The 16,111-nt window shown below is 48.1% G+C and overlaps 1 protein-coding gene across 2 annotated transcripts in view; it reads left to right on the forward strand.

Annotated features, from left to right (window-relative positions):
* The window catches only part of Etv6 (ETS variant transcription factor 6), a 236,248-nt gene extending 220,859 nt beyond the window's left edge, over positions 1-15,389 (forward strand). For both annotated transcript variants that reach the window (XM_040743744.1, XM_005072863.4), the window contains exons 6-8: positions 9,065-9,207; positions 10,398-10,498; positions 14,679-15,389. In XM_040743744.1, coding sequence (XP_040599678.1) covers positions 9,065-9,207; positions 10,398-10,498; positions 14,679-14,784 — 350 coding nt within the window. In that variant the 3' untranslated portion in view covers positions 14,785-15,389. The remainder of the gene's footprint in view (positions 1-9,064; positions 9,208-10,397; positions 10,499-14,678) is intronic.
* Positions 15,390-16,111: the final 722 nt, after the last annotated feature.

Here is a 16,111-nt window from a genome sequence, read left to right on the forward strand (position 1 = left end):
CTTGGCCAGCTCCAGCCGCCACCTGATGTTGTAAATGAGTTTGCTGGGGACAGCTACACTTTTATTAAATGATTGCCTGTGTCTGCTTTCAAGCCGCAACCCAAGCATGAATACAGTTGAGTTGCTCCCGAGAGCCTGTGGCCACAAAGTCTTAAATGTTTGCCAGTTGACCTGTACATAGAGAGTGGGGTGCCCCGTGATCCCCATCACTGTTCCCATGAGCAGTCGGTATGCTGAGAACCTCAGACATGATGTAGGCTGAGGAAGCACAGTCTTGCCTTCGGGTGAAGAGGCATGTCAGAGGCACGTGGAAAGAACAATAATGAATGATGTAAGAGAGTAGACAAGCTCGGGATTGCAGGCTGTGCTCGGAGAACAATGGAGAGCTGCAATGGCGTCATTCACATAAAGTAAAATACAGCTCGGTAACAGATTCTTTGCACATTTCTATTTGGAGTCACACGTTTGTTCACTTATTCAGAAATGGTCCTGTATTTTCTATGTGCGAGACATTGCTCTAGGTGAAAGACCCAGGGCTGCCTTGAACTCCTGGACCTCCTGTCTCAACCTCCTGAGAGCTGGGATTACTCATGGGCACCATCTCATTGGGCTCGGATGAATCCTTTTAAGATATTTTAAATTTTAAGTCATTTTGATTTTCTCTTAAGCACATTTCTTTTTGTCCCTCCCTTGCCCGTAATCTAAATAAATATCTACCAAGGGCAAATTCATTGGTAATTTGACTTCTGTTTTATAATCCACTGTTGGTTTGAGATAGGGCGGCCCATGCTGTCCTCAGTTCCTGTCTCAGCCTCCTGCATGCTGAGTTTATAGACTTGAACCACCACATCCAGCATCCTAGTTCATCCTTAGCTCATGTGCTACACAGGAGTGGGGGCTTTCGTCAAAGTCACTGGTCCCCGATGGTAGAGTCTTTCCTTTCTTGTGTGCATCTCACACCTTTTGCTGCAATCTCCCAATCTCGTCAAGCTTGGGCTTCTTCACGGTGCCACTGGTCAGCTGGGTCATTAATCCCATAGCCACTAAGACTTAGAATTCCCTCCCGCTACCGCTCACCCCCTGCTCGCCACTAACAGACTTCATGACAGTCTTTCAGATCCTTAGATCTTTAGGAGGCTTGGAGAGATGCTTCCCTGCAGAAGTCATCTTCCACATAAACAAGACGAGTCTGATGGGGAGCCATGAGCCTCCTATTGTGCTCGTCACAGGCCCAAAGAACGTTCTTTCATATTTGACTTATTCACTGGGAGAGATATTTGCTCATAGAAACTCAACTCAGCCTCCAGAGGGAAGAAGGAGGGATACGGGAGAGACCCTTAAAATTATGGGCCATTTGGGGGCTGTTTTGGAAACCTCATCAGTAGAAGTTTCCTAAAATATATTCATATATAAAGGCTATCTAAGTGAAATTACCAAATACTGGGGGAGACCAAGTTCCAATTGGCCATCTTTTGTAACCAGATGAAGCTTCCAGTACCAGGATTGGGTTAGCTCTAAATGAGTTCTTGGCAAAAGGGGTTCCATGGGAATCCCCAAACAAACCAGGCTGTTGCCAAGATTATGGGATGTTCTCCACAGCCTGCATTGCTGAAGACAACACAACTCACCAAGTAGGAAGAAGTCAGCCAGGTGTCTCAGAGTCCTCACCCCTATGTGCTAGCATCTTTAGGTACAGGAAGGTACTCGCCAGGCTACCAAAAGAGAAATGTAAGCACACCAGGACAGTGGTGTCCTGCCTGTAAGATATGCTAAGGCAATGGTGATACAAAACTTGTGGAAGTAAGTAACCGACCAATATCTGATTGGAGTGAAGGACCACTCACAATATAAAACCAATACCTGACACTCCTTGGGTGGACCAAGAGTCAGAGACTAGATAGCCCACAGACCTATGATAAAACCAAACGCTACTGGTCTTTAAAAAAATGCGTAGCAATAAATAAAATGACTGCTGATGGCATTTTGCTATACTCATAGATCAGAGCCTTGCTCAGTCATCATCTTAGAAGCTTCCTCTTGCAGCAGATGGGAACAATAAAGAGACCACAGCCAGACACGATGCAGAGTGAAAGATCTTAGAACGCTCAGCCCTAAACGGACTGTCTCCATCAAATCCCTCCCCTTAGAGCTCAGGGAACCCCATGGGAGAGGAGTCAGAAAGGGCGGAAGAAGCAGAGGGGATGGAGAACACCCAAGAAAGCAAGGTCCTCCGAATCAACAGAATAGTACACAAATAAACTCACAGACTGAGGCAGCCTGGATGGGTCGGCAGCAAGTCCTCTGCAGATACATATGGTGTCCGCTTTACTGTTTTAATGGGATTCCTGAATATGTGAATGAGTGGGCCCCTGATTTTTTTGTGCTTTCTCTTGGTCTCTTTTACGTTTGTTTGTTTGCTTGCTTGCTTGCTTGTTTGTTTGTTCGATCATTTTATCCAATTCCAATGTGTTAGTTTTTGTTTTATCTTATTTTATTTTATTATTGTGTCTTAGAAGCTGGATTGTTTTCTAAAGAGAGACAGAAAGGGAATGGATCTGGATGGGAAGGAGGAAAAGAGAGGGGAAAGTGTGATCAGGATTTACGTGAGGAAAAAAAATCTATTTTCAATAAAAGGGGAGGAAAGAAAAGAAAACTCAGGGACCGTGGTGAGAGGCATGGTCTCAAAGACCCTGGGGCAGTAGAGGACACACCTTACTCCAGATTCCCACTTGCCTTCTCTATTTCCTTCCCAGAAATTTGGAGTGTGAGGGACTTCAAATGAGAGGAATTTGGATTTTTCCCCCTTTGTAAATGAGCCTCAGGAGAGTAGCCTTCAAGACCAAAAATAAAAAGTTAAAACTCATAAAACTGAGGGGACAAATGGTTCCTAAGCTTTACTGTCTGGTATGAGTTCAGAGGACAGGGTTGTGGGATGTTTCTACAGCTGAAGGATCCCATGGTTGGTTTGCACGCACTGAAAGAGCAGCCCCTTCCTGCACCATCTCAGAGAGAGCCTCTGGAGCCCTCAGCCCAGAGCCCTCTCTTGGTAGGGCCTAGTCTAATGAGCCAGGGTGTCCCCAGGAGAGCAGGGTGGATCTGTGTTTTTGAAAGCCTGGCCTCTGCGGTCAGCAGGATGGAATGCAGTTCTTGGGTACCAGAGAAGGGCTGAATGCTCCAGGCTTGTCGCCTTCCTTATCTGTAGCACCTGGACACTGCCTGTTTCTGAGCAGTTTTGATTGCTAGGAAAACAACAGGGGAGCGTATTGCACAAGTGGGTTAGTGCCCACAGGTCAGCGTCCCTTCTCTGCTCCTTGCAGAGCTGTCGACGGCGTGGATCAAAGAGATTGGAGGAGCACCCCAGGGCTCCATGCCGTGCTGGCACCAGCACTGGCAGGTGGCGAGGTACCAAGTGATGCTAACCCACAAAGTGACAAAGTGACAACCCCCCATCCAAATTCACTCCCCAACTTCCTTCGGGATTTGCGTCTGTGTCCTCCATCCCCTACATTTGGCCTGGTGTCCCTTTTAGAGGAGGTGGGAGGGAGAGACCATTCACTCCATCTGGAGCCTTCTAAGTGGTTCTGACTTCTCACATTCTGGCTAAGGCACTGCACTCTGTTTTCAGTATGAAATCAAAGAGTTTAAAGAGAAGGAGTGTTCGGGGTGGTCTTTCGCAACAGCAGGTGGTGCATGGGACTTGGGAAGATGGGAAAGTTTCATTTATTTAAGTCTCTGAGCGCCTTTTACCCCATGCCCCCCCCCCCGCTCTCCCTGGATATAAATCCAGAGGCTGCAGCCCCCTGTAGCAAAGCAGCGATGAGGTACTGCTAGGCTCCTGCTGCAGGCTGTGTCTCACTGGGGTGTGAGTTTGAGTTCAGTGTCCCTGTCATCCTGCTGCGTAACTGACCAAGTGGGAAGCGCCAGCTTGTTTGCAGCCACACGAAGCCAGGGAGCCTCAAGGTGGTTCCCGTTGTCTGTCCCCACTGCACCCTCCCCAAGCGTGCCACTGAGCACTCACGGCTTCTGTCTCCACAACAAAACACAAGCAATTGTCATCCGTAAGCACATGTCTGCGTACCGACACACGGTTGGCAGTGCTGGGCTTGTAGACTGGGCAGTCGCTGGCAGATCACAGAGGAGGGAAGCGTGCCTGCTTGGCAGATGGTCCCCTTCATGCCCCGAACCTGTGTTCCTGTAAGCAGAGCACCCCAACTCCCATCCTCTTGATGCTTAGGCCGAAGAGTGCTTTGCCGTGGGGACTTGTCCTGTGCAGCCTTAGCCAAAAGCACCTCCATCCATCCCGGCTGGAACAGCTGGAAATGTGTCCAGACATTGCCAGACTCCCCCTAGGATGGAAAATTCACCCCTCAGCTCAGAACAGTGGCTGTCGCTTTTTATTCTGTCTTACTGTACCTGCTCTGGTGCTGAACTTTGAATAGACTTGGCAATTTTGAGATCATCAGTTTTTGAAACTTAACCAGAGACACTCTGGGTAACGTATACTTAAACCCGTGGTACTGACAGGGTTCACAGACTGTCACTTAAAATTACATTTGAGCCAGTAAAACAACATAAAATGACTTTCTTAGAAACTTTCTGGTAAATGAAATTATTCTCCATCATTACACATTCCCTTTGTCTATAATTTGGCCTGCCTACTCATAATTTTTAAACATTGGTTTCTTCTAACGGTGATTTTTTACTTTATTTTTTTAGAAGACATATCAGCTATGTGTGAATTGCCCGTCTTTCTACAGTCTCTGTTCTGTGAGTTTATACAATGTCTCTAGTAGGAGACAGACGTGGGAGTAAAAAACGTTTCTCCCTAACCACAGGAAGGGATTTGTACAATGCTTCTCAGGCGGATGGCCGGGTACCTCACCCATCAGGAAACAGGGAACTGTTCCTGCAGTTGGAAAGTAGCTTTATCTGAGATAATCCATTCCATAAACTTCCTCTTACAGAAGAGATGACCCAACTGATGGGCATTTCTTAAAAATACCCGAATGTCCTTATATGGAAAAAAAGACCCTTGTCTTAGTTGCTTTCCCCTTTGCTCTGAAGAAGCACTCTGACAGAAGCAATTTGAAAAGAGAAAGGGTTTATTCTGACCCAGGGTGAGAAGTGAAGGCGGCAGGAGCTCGAAGCCCCTGGTTGCATCACATTTGCGATCAGAAAGCAGAAAGGAATGAATGCGTTTTGGTGCTTGGCTCTCTTTCTCCACTCATGTAGTCCAGGAGCCCACTTAGGGAATAGCGCCGCCCACAGTGGGCAGATCTTCCCATCTCAGTGAACTCAATGAGACAATCCTCATACATGTGCCCAGAGGTCCTTCTTCCAGGTGACTCCTTAGTCTGTCAAGCTGACAGTTAACGCTCGCCACCAGCTCTTTAAATAACTTGTGTTTGAAAAATAACATACATGCATGCTCAGTTCTTTAGAACGATAGGCTTGTGTTTTTAGAATTTAGTGCATTTTATTTATCGTATTGCAGCATTTTTACCATAGATCAAAGTGCATCTATACAAACATGGAGTAGCTAGAAAATAGCAGGTAGTGTCTGTTAATAGTATCCAGAAGCTCTGGAGAACAGGAGGGTATGCCTTTTACTTAAAATATTTAGAAGAAATAACTCAGCTTATACTTCAGTAGTAAATAAAAGAGAACATGGCCGTGTGGCCAGACAGTTATTTTTATCATCTAGGCATGATTTCTTTTAAAGAAACAGAAATCAATAGTGTTATAAAAGCCACTTACACTCTGAGCTTGAAGCAGCTGCTTTCGGCTGTGAAATTCCCCTTGCTGCTTCCGTTAGCGGCTGAGTAATTCAGTGTGTCTTGAATGTCAACGTTTTTATTACGCAGCTAATGTTGGCTTTGCTGGATTAAATGTCACTTAAAGTGATCAATTGGAAGCTTGTTTGGGGTTACTTTAGAATTTATGAAAGGGGGGGAAACATTGCAATATACAAATGCTCTTGAAGCTTACGAGTAAAGCCTGTTGTCTGGCGAGCCCTGCCCTGCAGTTACCATCTATCGGGTACATCATGCAGTCGCGCTCTGAACCCAGTTTGATGCTCTGAAAAGACTAGTATGAACTCCAGGGCTGGGTAAGCCTTTAGCTAAAGAAATAATCCGAGGCACACTGTATAGTTTAGTTTTATTTTTAAATTAGAAACAAGCTTGCTTCACATGTTAATCCCACCCCCGAGCTCCCTCCCCTCCTCCCTCGCCCCCCCACCAACTCCCCCATCCCCCAACCCCATCCCCCCCTCCACTCCCCAGGGAGGGTGAAGTCCTCCATGGGGGATTCCGAAGTCTGTCATATCATCAGGGCAGGGCCTAGGCCCTCCCCCATGGGAACGCTGCATAGTTTTATGATACTAGCTATGTGCCATGATAATAAAAGAGACAGGGTGCACTAGGAAGTGTCTGTGCAGATGGAGATGGAGGTCAGGAGAGCCAGCCACTCTAAGTTGAGACTCTGCCGGGAGGCCTGGAGTCCAGAGAACAGTGGTTACCTTTTGTTAACCTTAATATCGTGAACACAGTAGATGCGGGCTTGGAAATGTACACCTGTTTTCCTATACTGGGTAAGTGAAGGCAGGAGGATTCTGGGACATACTGGCCAATCAGTCTGCTTGATCACTGGGGCTTCAGGTTCAATGAAAGACTGTGTTTTAAAATATATAGTGGGTAGCAATTGAAAATGCAAAGGAGGTTTCTGACCTGCGGGCACACATGATTGTTAACACTCAGGTATGCAGAAAGTGGACTGTGTGCACACCTGTGCTTCTCCTCATTGAATGGCATTTTATGTGAAAGTGCTCGGTTCAGGGAGATGTTTTCCAGTTGCGTGAGACTATAGAAAACCCAAACGTGCCTGCCATTTGCCATCTGTGGCACCAAACCTGGACAAGGAGCCATAGCTCTGTTCTTGTCTTAGTCTGTTCGGGCTACTGAAACAAAATGCCGCAAGATGACTTACAGACGGTAGGAATTAGCCAAATGTGTTGCTGCTTTCCTGCCAGCACTCAGAGGCAAAAGCAGGAAGCATCAGAGAGGAGTAAGGAAAAGGACGAAGAGAGGAGATGTCTCACAGACAGAGCAGCAGCAGATCTGAGGCCTACGATGAGTGTGCTTTCCCCTCTGAAGATAGTGCCTTCCTGCTGTGTCCTCACAGACAGCTGTGGAAGGGATCTCTCAGAGCTGTCTTTTCCAAAGGCGCTAACAGAGGTTGGAAAGCGGGTGAGGAGAGCTTGTTCTTCTTGCAAAGACCCCAGTTTCGGTTCCCAGCACCCACATGGCATCTCACAACCATCTGTAACTCTGATTCTAGGAGATCCAATGCCCTCTCCTGGCCTCTCTGGGATCTTGAGTGCATGTAGTGCAGTTACTCACACGAGTATATACAGGTACACATAAATAAAAAAGATGCGCATTCTGTTAATAGCCATCAGGTTAACTCCCTGGAACTTGCAGTAAGCATCTGGAAAAAGTACCTTCTACTTTTAGCCAGGGGCCAATCCAACATCAATAGTACCTGGAAGGTGCATGTCTGCCTCTGCTTAACCTATTGGGCCGAGCTGGAGAACAGACCAGGCACCCTTTACAGCATACACTCAGAAAGCCAGGGGTCCCCACCCAAAACCCTGGGCTGAGCACAGTACAGGGTCACACTAAATCATCTGATGGACGTTTGCTGCCTGACCACATAATCGGGTACCAGTTCTGCACATGAGAAATTATTTTCTTACACTAAATTCCTTTCCACCGTGATTCCATTATGATAAAGCAACTTGAAAGACCTCCAAATGATGATTTAATGAGAATACTTGTATTTCTTTTTAAGATGCTAGCCACAGTCCCCATAGCCAACATCTCCAGGCCACATAGTTTTTAATTTCCCATCGTTTTTCATTTATTGCTTTCTTTTCAGGTCCTGTCTTCTCTCGCCATTCAGCATCTCTTGCCAACTACAGAGTAATCTTTAAACTCTAATCTTTAAACTTTTTATCATACTGTTCTCGTTAGAACTTCAAGATTTTTCTTTCTGGTCTCAGGAAATGAGTCAGTCGGTAAAGTGTTTGCCGTGTAAGCATGGAGACCTGATACTGGCCCCCGGGACTCACATAAGAAGGCTGATCTGAAAGTGCATTTCTGTAAACCCAGCTCTAGGGAGACAGAGGCAGGAGGATTTCTGGAGCTTGAGGACCAACCAGTCTAGATTCCTATTCAGTGAGAGACCTTATGTCAAAAATGAATAAGTGAATGAATGAATGAATGACATGAAGGGGCTGAGAGAGCACTCAGTGGGTGTCTGCTATGTCTGAGTTTGAATCCCTAGCATCACGTAAAAGTCAGACACAGCCATGCATGGCTGTAGCCCCAGAATTTGGGGAGGACAGTGGTTGCTGACAGATCTTAAGAGCTTGCTGGCCAGTCATCCTAGCCCAAATGGTAAACTACAGATTCAGTTGTGCTCTGGCTCAAGACAGGAAGGTAGATAACGATAGGGAAGATACCAGAGTCCGCTTGCTTCCTAGCGTGTACACGTATGCCCATACACCACACACACTCCAACAGAAAACGTTTTAAAAATAGTAAGATGGAGAGTGGTTGGGGAAGACACTGTCGTCCTCTGGCCTCCACAGACAGGCAGGCAGGCAGGCAGACGCACACACTTGAAGGCTCCTTTTACCATTTGTCCTTCTAACCATTTTGTAGGCCGCTGTCAAAGCCCGTTTATTCATCTGCAGGTACAGCCTGGTGCCTCATCCTTCAGATGGGCTAGTTTGGCTTCAAGCTTTGTCATGATGTAGACAAGCCTTTTCCTTCTCCTTGGTCCTCATATGGGGGCAGTAGCCTCAGTCAGCGTTGAGCCTCCCTGGGTCAGAGGTCAACAGGAGCTCACAGGCTGTCTCTGGACCCATTTCATCTGTGAAATGAGGAAATAAGACAGTCAGTCAAAACCAGGCCCAGGCTGTGGTTACAAGCCCTTTTTCTGAATCTTGTGACTGCCTCGAAATATCATTGTCAACAGCACTCTCCTTTTTCCTCTGTAGACTGTAGACTGCTTTGGGATTACGTCTATCAGTTGCTCTCTGACAGCCGGTACGAAAATTTCATCCGATGGGAAGACAAGGAATCCAAAATATTCCGGATAGTGGATCCCAACGGACTGGCTCGCCTGTGGGGAAACCATAAGGTAAAAAGGCCAAATGTTTGTTGGGAAAGCTGGTGCCAAAATAGTCTTCATCCCCAAGTTGGAGGATGGCTGTTTTTTCTACCTCCCAAGTCTGCCTGTGATTATTTGGTGTGTTCCTCGCTGGACAAACAATTATGTAGTTGTGAAGGAAGGAAATGATTAAAAATGCCTTTTTCCATGTGTTGCCTTGTCCAGGGCCCATTAACTCAGCCGAGCTCAGTTCAGTAGACTGTGTGTCATTGTCTCCCCGCACCCAGCCACTCCCCTGGACCTGCCTGCCACCCCTGTTGTCCTTAGGTACCGGGGAATAGGGAAGCAGTGAGAGCTGTATGACTCACAGGGGACCTTTGGGAAGTGTCACTTCTGTCCCCATCAGTTGGAAACTCCCCTTTTCATAAAAGTCCATTTCTGCATGAAAACATGTTCTGATTGTAAAGCACCCCCCTTTACGAGCAAGAGGTGCAAAAAGTCTGCCCCCACAGTTTTCCAGAGTAGGAAGAGGAAGTGGAATTCAAAACATAGCCCTTCACAGTGAGGAAGACGTTTAAATGTGCAGATATGAAAAGGAGATAACCATGGCCAGTTGACACATAAGGAGACCTAGGACCAAGCTGGCGGGGTGGGGGAACAGCGCGGTGGCACAGATGAGCCTCCAGCTTCCTAAGAAGGCAGCCTGAGCCCTTTCCCAGCTGAGAAAGACCAGCTAAGGGCCATGCACAAATATGTTGAGGACCCATAAACAGACATTTAAGAGCATGAGTCGCCGAGGGAACCTTCTGTGCACTGCCCATCAACAGTGACAGTCAAGAGACAAGTGTGAGAAAGTCATTGCAACAAAAAAAAAGAAAGAAACTGTAGGTGATTCAGGACGCGAAGGATGGACCACCTGTCTCCCACCCGAGACGAGGAACCTAGGAGCCGTCTCAGGAGAAGGAAATGAGGGCAGTTGCAGTAGGTGTGCTGGGTCGGTTGGCACGTAACTAGGGCAGCTCGGTTTGGGAGGGGCCTCTGGCCACAGTGGCTGTGAGGGTGGACAGCAGAAGGTAGGAGAGTCTCCAGACTGCTGAGGCCACGTGGAGCAACTCGACAGCCTTTATTTCAGTAACTGCCTGGTGCCTTTTCTGTGTTCATTTCATTGTGTCTGTGCTTTTTTTTCCCTCTCTCTCTCCCTTCCTCTTTTGAACAAACAGAACAGAACAAACATGACCTATGAGAAAATGTCCAGAGCGCTGCGCCACTACTACAAACTAAACATTATCAGGAAGGAGCCCGGACAAAGGCTTTTGTTCAGGTAGCACTTCCTCTTTTGCCTTTCCTTCTTTTGGGAGGATATGATTTTCTTTACATAAGAGGGGGGAGGGAGACGGTTAAGAACTCTGACATACATAGCTGAGACCCAAGGCCATTATTGCAAATACTGTCGATTGGAAACTGGGTGTCGGTTTGCTAGGATTTAAGGTTTAAAAAAATCATTCCTTTTGCTTAAGTCTATCCTGTATGAAAGCCAGATCTAAGTGAATTCTGACTCACCTTTAAAATAACATAGTAACCAAATAGCATTATCAGACACTGAAGTCTGGTGGAGTTAAGGGAGCAATCAGAATTACTGTTGTTGATTGTAAAGTGGAGGATTAAACTGGGACTTCCAGGTCACCAAACCTGGAAGCTGCTTTGTCAAGCTTCAGGTCATAACCCATAGTGAGTCACTGTGTGGGTGTAATCGGTCAGCAACAGCCTTCTTTTTTTTTTAATGAAATAGAGAACCAATGTGGTAGAATTGGAAATACCAAATTATAGCTCATCAAGAAGAGTGACCGTTCATTCATAACGATTTTGTTTGCATGTATGTATTCATATGTGTGCACATGCATGTGGAGGCCAGAGGTCAACTTCTGGTGCCATTTCTCATGACCTATCTACCTTGCTTTTTGAGATGAGGCTTCACTTGCTTGGGCTTGCTAAGGACCTCCTGGGATCTACCTGTCCCCACCTCCCAGCAGCTGGGATTACTAAGCATATGCCACTGTGTCCCCTTCTGTGTGGGTGGGGACTGAACTCAGGCTTGCGCGGCAGGTGCTTTACCAACAGAGCCCCTAGAATTGTGGGTCTTACAAATGCATCCCGGCTAGAGAAGCGTGAGATCCACTGCAGTAGGCAGTCTTCCCCCTTTTCCGAATCCCCCTAGCTAATGGTTTCCAACTGTTTCAGTTACCATGGAAATTGTGATTCCCAGAAGCAGAATAGAAGGAAGGGTCTACAGGGCCGCTGAGGATGACATAGGTGGACCCCGACACCATTGGTCACTGATGTGGCGGGAGGAAGCAGGATCACCAAGTAGGGCCTCAGGTTGCAGGTTCGGGCACATAGGATGAAAAGAGCAGCAGATGGGACTGGAGATGTGGGTTTAGAACCATCCGTGTACAGGCAGGAAAACGTCACTGTGCGTGAGCAGTGCTCTCAGCAGGAGAGCAAGCAAGCCAGATGCTAGCACTGGGGTGGAGAGGTGACGTAGGGACAGTAACAGTCGCGTTCATCCTCAAAAGAATGGGAAAGGGCTGCTGAAGAAACCCAGCAGAAGAGAGTAAACACGGAAGAGCCCTCCCTGCCTGCCTCCAGCTAGGTTCACATCTCTCCTTCATCCTCCACCCCACATTTTCAGCTCCCGGTTCTTTTATCCTAGATGACTGGGTCCCACTGTGCCCAACTTTGTTTGACTGTAGCTCTGAATATACTGTCCTGGAATCTCAGAGATTCTTGTGTGATGCGTCTACCGACAGCATATTACTGCTCCAGACATGGTTTCTGGAAGGCGGGCATCCCGGCTGAGGACTCCCACCCAGAATATGCTCTGTTCTCGTCAGTAAGCCACCACTGTTTTAACTAATCTTGGAGCTGGAGTCATCCCTGCTTCTTTCTGTAGCCAAGTCAGTCACTGGGCTGTTCTGTCTACTGGCTCTACAGCACCGCCCCGTCCACTGCTGTGGTGAGGGCCCCAAGCCTGGCAGCGGCAGTTCCCAGGGTTTGCAGCCAGCCTGTCTCAGGTTGAAGCTTGTGACAAACATGTTCATGAGGTATATGATGGGAAGGGAGTAGCATTCCAGTGCCTCTGCCAGGCGTGTCCATCCCCTTAAGTTTTCACATACACACGCCTGCAAGGCTGCCTCTAGTTGACTGTCCATTACAGGGCCCTCTGACGCTGCTCAGTCATAGACACCCTCTTCCACCATCTCCTCAGTCCCCTTTGTCCTCCAGCACTCCATAATGTTCATTTTTAATGTATGGGGCTGGAAGGATGGCTCAGCAGTTAAGAGCGATGCTTTTTGTAAAGGCCCCAGGTTCCGTTCCCAGCACCCACACAATGGCTCACAATGACTTGTAACTCCAGGACCGGGGTAGCTGATGCCCTCTTCTGGCCTCTTCAGGCTCTACATGCACATGGCACACATAAACTCAGGCAGGACATAAACATACATAAAAATAAATATTTAAAACCCTTTTAATATTCGTGAATATCATATTAGAATAATATGTGTGAGTGCTAGAGAGACGGCTCAGTGGTTAAGATCACTGGCTGTTCTTCCAGAGGACCTGAGTTCAATTCCCAGCACCCACCTGGCAGCTCACAACTGTCTGTGACTCCAGTTCTAGGGGATCAGCTAACCTCACCCAGACACACATGAAGGCAAAACACCATTTGCACCTAAAATTAAAAATAAATAATATGTGTGAAGCCTTCCTCACCACGAGTAAACCATAACTCCTAGGAGGTGAGCCTCCCGATTTATTTAGCCTTGTGTATACATTAGGGGGAGTTTCAACAAATGTTTATTGACTGACCTGGTGTGGAATATCAGAGTGGCCTGCAGGAAGGGACAGTTCTGAAGGCCAGATTCAGTGTGGCGGTAAAGTTGGCCTGGGTCTTTAGCAACTTCAGATGTTGAAGGAGACGTTTTAGCGAGAAGAGGAAAGCAGAGGACAAACGGTAGCCACTGTGACGTGCGCTGCCCGGGGAACTTAGCGGTCTCCGGCAGAAAGCAATGTCAGTAGACGTAGAAGGTCCTCTGACAGCCAGTGAGGGGCTCTGAGCACGGGAAGGAAAGCCTGCTGTTAGAGAGGAAGCCAAGCTGCACAAAATGATGACTTATTAGTGCATGACTCCCCGTGTAACCCACGGGAGCGGGCCATGGCGGGCATGCTTCAGGATGTCCAGGTAGACTGCACTGTGGACTTGTGCCAGTAAGGGATCCAGAAGGTTCCAGTTCAGAACAGCGTTGAAAGTTTGCATGAGGGCGCAAGCCATGGTTTCTGTCAGGACTAGCAGGCGGGAATGGTGAGATTTAACGGAAGTGAACAGTGGAAAAGTACGTGTGGGGGAGGGGCGATGGCAGATGGCTCTAAAACTGCGTCTCTACTTGGTGGGATGGTGAGGGGAAACGTGTTTGAAGTAGTTCGTGGATGCGGAGCAGACACCGTGGAGTCCCCCACCCCACCCCCACCCCCAGAGAAAGACGTTTTCAACCAAGTTTCCTCCCTGCACCGTGCAAACCATACTGAGAACATGACACGGGTGCTATCCCACACAGTGACCAAGAATGTGAGGCTTGCTGTACACCCCAGCTACAACGGAAGGGGACATGCTAAAGGGAAGTTGTTTCTGACAGTTCAGATAGATGGTGGGAACAAAAGGATTCTTCTTGCTTTTCTAATTTCCAGAAGCCCCCTTCCCTAAGCTACCCACTGGTAAAAAGCACCCAGTTAACATCTAATAGCATCCATTGAGTTAAAGTCAAGTTTTGAATACTATTCCCTGAGCCCTCAGACTGGGATGGAAGTAGATGCAGGAGTCTCTGTAAAAGAGTCTAACTCGGGCTTGAAGAGAAGGCTCCACTGGGCAAGAGTGCTTGCTGTGCAAGCACGGGCACCTGAGTTCAAATCCCCAGCACTCAGACAAAGCCAGATGAGACTGTGCACACACCTGTAACCCCAGCTCTGTGGAGAGCAGAGACAGGTGGGTCACCGGGGCTTGCTGACCCCCAACTCGTCTCATAAGACTAAGGCAGAAAGTGACAGGGTGGCACACCTGATGTCTTCTTGGTCCCCTGCACAGTGGGAGTTCATCCACACGTGTGTACATACGCCACACACACACACACACACACACACACACACACACACACAATCTTTAAAACTGAGAAACACACAATGAGCAGGACCCAGGTTCCATTATACAATCCGGCAGTAAGGCACCAAACCAGCAATAACACACCCCTAGCACCAAAAGGACCTGTCTTCTCACAGTCCCCTCAACTTGTCATGGTCGTTTTGTCACCTTTCAGATGGGTAAGAAAGGAACCTTTCCCTAATCTGTGCTGAGGTAGCACTGCTGTGTGGGTTGCTCTGAGGGTTGGAGCAGAGAGGGAGGGCATCTTTGGGAATAGACTCTTCTGACACTTTCATTTCCTGCTCCGAAGGTTCATGAAAACCCCAGATGAAATCATGAGCGGCCGGACAGACCGTCTAGAGCACCTCGAGTCTCAGGAGCTGGATGAGCAAGCGTACCAAGAGGACGAATGCTAAGGGGACCCACCACAGCCTCACCGGCTGGCCAAGAGGAACCCGCCCACGGGGACTGCTGGAGGGGTGGTGGGCAGGCGAGCTGGGGAGGGCCAAGAAGGAAGAGGCCCAGGAATGGCAGGAACACTTCTCTCGCAGACCGAGAGGGACCAGAGCACCTTAGACAAACCACCCAGCAATGGCGGGGCTGGAATTCTGGCGGAGGGCACAAGCCTGAGACTCACACGTCACATTTGCTCCTCCTTTGGACCTCTTGTCTGTAACGCCTCACCCTGCCCCTGTTGTTAGTCTCATGGTGTTTCTGGTTTTGTTTCTTTTGGGTTTTGTTTTGTTTTGTTTTTTGTTTTTAAGAACATGCAATTTGACTATTCATCATTCATACAGGGGAAGACATCACATGTTGTTTTCCTATGGAAATATATCTATTATATATATTATTTTTATTTTTTATTTTTTTGCAAATCTCCCGAAGTACAGCCAGCTCTGCTGGTCAGGAAAGAGACTTGCAGAAGGGATCAGGCCCCTCTTTTTCCTGCCACGCGGATCAGGTTTGTCCTGTTGCAGTCGGGTCTTGGGCGAGAAGAACAAGAAAAGATACTTGCAAAACATGAAAGAGTTCTCTCCGTCTCCCTCCCGCCCCTTCTCTCACTCATCCCACCCCCCTTCGTCTTCTCTGCCTGCTGTTTGGTGTCACATGCCTTCTAGCAGACCTGGCCTCACTAGCACCTAAAGTAAACATTGGCCCAGCTGTTCTGCGGCCATCAGCACACAGCCAGACACCCTGGGCACCCATCTGAGGGAGGCCAAGCACCTCATAAATGCTGCTGTATTCCAGAAAGATCAGTGGGAGGTCCAGTCATAAGATAGGCCAGAGGCTGGGCAAATGATGTGGAAGGCCTTGGCAGCTTGAGATTATCCTGGAAATGCTGCAGAGTGGGAAAATACGAGAAGCTCGCACGGGCCCAGTGCTCCGGGAGCTCGGCAGAGCTGCTCTGCCGTGAGGAGTGGGTTGTGAAGGCTGGGGAGAAGGCAAAGCTCTCGGTTTCGTTCCCGAGATGCCTTGTCCTTGTGGGGTCGCAGACACCCCCACTCCAAGCCCTGGCCTTCTTTTGTTTTTCTTTCTGGTCCTCACTGAACGCAGAGCACATGTAAGGGAGCACCCTGGAGTGCAGACTGGGCCACAGCCGGTCTTTGCACAACCGGCCCAGACAGGAAATTCCTCAGATTCATGCATTTCTCCTCCTGTCATTGCTGTATTTCAAGAAGACATATTTGTGGCTTTTTTTCACCTCGGCATAAAGTCCGTAGTATCTTCCAAGATGAGGGTAAT

Source organism: Mesocricetus auratus, unplaced genomic scaffold, assembly GCF_017639785.1.
Source record: "Mesocricetus auratus isolate SY011 unplaced genomic scaffold, BCM_Maur_2.0 Super-Scaffold_100001, whole genome shotgun sequence".
NCBI classification, from domain to species: domain Eukaryota; kingdom Metazoa; phylum Chordata; class Mammalia; order Rodentia; family Cricetidae; genus Mesocricetus; species Mesocricetus auratus.